The following is a 3,837-nucleotide window of genomic DNA, read 5'->3' as shown; positions in this document are numbered from 1 at the left end:
ATGTAAAACCCCAGAATGCAATACAGTAATTAGCACCAATTAAAAAACTAATATTTAATTTTATGGTCACAATGTCAACGCAAGGTTTGTAGAGCACATTTGAAAACTTCGTTTTCAATTGTTTGCAAGAAGTTACCGTTTGTGTAACTATCTATTTCGGGCTTAAAAGAAAGCCAGTGTTAAAAATACTGCCACGGCTTGGCACTTGCGCACCTCAGTTGCTTTCTTTTTGATTGAGAAACCGAATTGAATAGGACAATATTCGATTTGTTATTTGAAAGCTTTGAATATGACACATAGCTAATCAGGATACTTCTGATGTTGCAAAATTTATGACAATCTCTGCTATAGAAGCAGAAATCAATCGATTCCTGCATGTGGAAGAAGAAAACTGTATTCACTGTACATTGAAGCTTCCAGAACATTATGCTGCTAGGGGTGCTGGTCGTAGTACAATTAACATTCATCCTTTATCAAGAACTCCCTGTCAAAAATTTTTTTTGTCAGACTTGTCCACCCTCCCCATGTTTCTCATTATTTTTTCTAAGGTACACCAATGCTACCTCTATGCTGGTAAGCTAACCACACTACATTAATTTTGGTTATTTGTTATTAAGTCTACGTCACCTAATATTTCATATTTGTTTGTTTTGTGTATTGGTCCTTGTATGTAGGTTTCATCACCTTCAGTGTGGCCAATGCATGGGTATGAGCCACGTGTTGAGACCACAACTGCGATTTACTCGAGTTTTGCAATGCGCCCTTGGTAACAGAGGCTCATACATTGTAAATTGCAGCCTGCCTTGTCTCTTCCTTCACAAAGGAGCGTTCTGCCATTACAATTCAAGTTTGGTGTGCCATGACCATTTTCCACTGTTCATAACTCTCCTCTCATCCCCATGCTACACGCACACACAAACACCTGTTTTACTTGTGACACACTTTTATTTATTCCCCCTTGTACAAGCTAGTGGTGCGCTCAGAGTGCCGACAGGGCATGCCTCACAATATGCATGCCAACTGGTGATTCCCTTTTGTTCAGGTAACCCCATGTTCGACACCATGAAGGTTGAAATAAACAATTTGTTTTATTGGAAAAATCGGCACAGTTTGAAACTGTCCATCATATTCTAGTTGACCGAATATACCAATTAACTGATGTCAAACTAACCGTATGGTCATTTGCGCCAACTGCGCCGGTGATGATATGTGGCTTTGTGTCGAACAAGCAAACTGTAAAGTTTGATTGCATAGAAAACCTAGCAACAAAAATAGGTAGAATACATAAAGAATTAGAATAGACAATAATTAATTTGTAGATCCCTAGTTGCGCAGTCTGTCTTCACAATTAGTACCTTAGAAAATGCAGTAAAAAAATACCTATGGCAATTTTTCAGGGCACTGTCATGGCTTCCTAGAGTATATAATGTCACGAAGGGCTCTAGAGTGGTTAGATAGCAGATTTCCATACGTATGGTAGAACATTAATCCAAAATTGGATGGTAATCCAAATGGTTGGTAAGTAATGAATTTGCATTCACGAATTCCAATTCTGAACTCTCACGGTAGCTATTTGGCGCTGTAAAGCATTCCTTTAGCGGCCAACTGCAACTATCTGGGACAAAAAATGATTCGCTTGTGCTGGGAGCCGCAAACACACATCGCGTTCGAACAGGCATCTGCTCTTGCCCACAGCAATATGGCCGCGACTGCTGCTTTAAACTGCCCAGAGCGCCCGTCCCGTTGCTCTGGGAGTTTCAGCCGTTTCCGGTACGGCGGCATGCACGCAATCGTAGCGGGGCGTAAACAACGGGACCACAAAGCGGGACCTATGAAGGTGCGGGTGTTCTCCGCATAGCTCTGTGTTGTGAACTCGCTCTAGGTATGACGGCAGCAGAGCCTGCCGCTCGTTGCCGAGAGATCGAACGCAAGTTCAGGGTGCCGCCAGACGTCGAGCGGCGCCTGCTCGCACTCGGAGCCAGCCTCGTGTCGCGTAGGACCTTCGTAGACGCTTACTACGACACGGAAGACTACTTCCTCTGCCTGCGAGACCACTGGCTTAGGTTGCGTAGCGATGAGAACAACACGTGGGAGCTGAAGCATCGCAGAAAGGGAGACGCGTCGTGCGGAGCAGCCGCTGCCTACCGAGAAGTGCGCGGTGACGCTCAGATAATGGCGACGCTCGGAGAAGTGCTTCCACGGGCTAGGCTCGTGAATGACGCCCAGCGGGTCAGCGACCTGGTCGCCAACGGCACGCTTCGGGAGTTGGCACTGATAACGACCGTTCGCAAGACGTTCAAGGCGCCGGGAATGAACGCCGTCGTGGACATTGACGAGACCGACTGGGGCTTTTCGGTCGGCGAAATAGAGGTCGTGCTCGTCGAATCTGACGACGGATCGGATCTGGCCGGAGCCGACGTCGAGAGGGCCACCGCCGAGATCGCGGCGCTCTCCTCCCAGCTTGGTGTCGACGAGGAAGGGCCGCCGCCGGAAGGAAAAGTGGAAAGTTACCTGAAGCTTCGACGACCTGAGCTGTATTATCGCCTGCTCGACTGTATATGGTCACGTCACAAAGCTACAGACATCTAAGCCTCGCGTGAAAGTCACGGCACTGCGCACGAAACCCGGCCATCACGTATTTTGAGAGAAATCTCAAATAACTAAAATACTCTGCTCCATGGTATGCGAACTGGAGATGGTCTGGGTAAAAATTCAATGCTCTTCCACTCATTGAAGAAGGGTGACCAGCGAAGCTGTGAATGTGGGTCCCTTATGGCGAACTGCACCTCCGCCATGGGTCGGCCCGGTGCTGCACTATCTTCGGGATCGGCCCACGTATGGGGAGTGCTTAAAGCGTGCTTCACCTCCGCCGCGGGTCGGCCCGGCATTGCACTTTGTTTGGGATTACACGTATGAAGAATTGTTGGTCTAAATCCACGGAGGCGAGATCCGCCAGAACCTAGCCATAAACAGTTTCGCTGTAAAAAGTGACAGTCGCTTAATAACTATCCTTACGTGATTTGAATGCGAAAGCATTATGACTTCTCAAAGTTATCACCTAAGTTAAAGCTCAGCCTTAATCCACCATGCTCTAATTTGTAGAAACCTTAGTCTACTTTAATCCACATTAATCTACATTATTCCACAGTCACCCAATTTAATCCATGCTGATGATTATCTTTCCTGCCAATCGTTGCGGACATCGCCGGCTTTAATTTCTGCCTTGTGGGACATACAATGCTTTCGCACTATAATACGTACCTTGATTGCGTAATAAGCTTTAGCTTCTCGGTATAGCTTTGAGCTCGCTCCAAAATCCTAGCACGGAGCAGCGCATTTCTACCGACAGTCGAGATTGAGTACAGCCATGAGTACAGCGCATCTCCGCACTGCCAGTGTCCACATATGCATCCGCCGGCGGGCCCCAAGCGGGGACCCCTGGAACTTCAGCCGGAGACGAGTCGCATCCAGCAGCAGCATCGTGTTCTAGGACTAAATAAACTGGTATTTTTTATTAAAGTTTGGATTCACTGTTCTATACTGTGGCAAGACACTCGTCATCGCGCTGTTATAAACATAAATGTCGTAACATGTATCCCGAGAGATATGCCCCATCCCCTGTTTTTGGCACGATTTACTATATTGTTTTTCTCAGAACACAGAAAAGTACGTTGCTCACTTCTCGTAATCCCACTGTCCTTGGGTGAGGGGGGGGGGGGGAGGTGCCGCTGCAGCCGCCACCGATGGTGAACGATGCAAAAACGGGTACGGTACGTTAGCTGTATATGGGCGTCTTGCGCTGGAGTTTGAGGTATAGTAGCGGCGCCTGGTGGCGGC

General features: G+C 47.4%; 1 protein-coding gene across 1 annotated transcript; it reads left to right on the top strand.

Moving 5' to 3' along the window:
- The first annotated feature begins 1,458 nt into the window (after positions 1–1,458).
- LOC126526436 (thiamine-triphosphatase-like) lies at positions 1,459–3,519 on the top strand. Its single transcript, XM_050174357.3, has one exon. It carries the CDS (start codon positions 1,885–1,887, stop codon positions 2,587–2,589), a length of 705 nt encoding a protein of 234 aa, XP_050030314.1. The 5' UTR covers positions 1,459–1,884; the 3' UTR covers positions 2,590–3,519.
- Positions 3,520–3,837: the final 318 nt, after the last annotated feature.

Source organism: Dermacentor andersoni, chromosome 8, assembly GCF_023375885.2.
Source record: "Dermacentor andersoni chromosome 8, qqDerAnde1_hic_scaffold, whole genome shotgun sequence".
Taxonomy (NCBI): domain Eukaryota; kingdom Metazoa; phylum Arthropoda; class Arachnida; order Ixodida; family Ixodidae; genus Dermacentor; species Dermacentor andersoni.
Note: the sequence above shows the minus strand (reverse complement) of the source record. Positions and strands in the feature narration are given on the sequence as shown.

What these genes read in the sequence shown, in the direction of transcription:
- LOC126526436 (XM_050174357.3), top strand. Translation starts at nt 1,885, where the DNA reads ATGACGGCAGCAGAGCCTGCCGCTCGTTGCCGAGAGATCGAACGCAAG.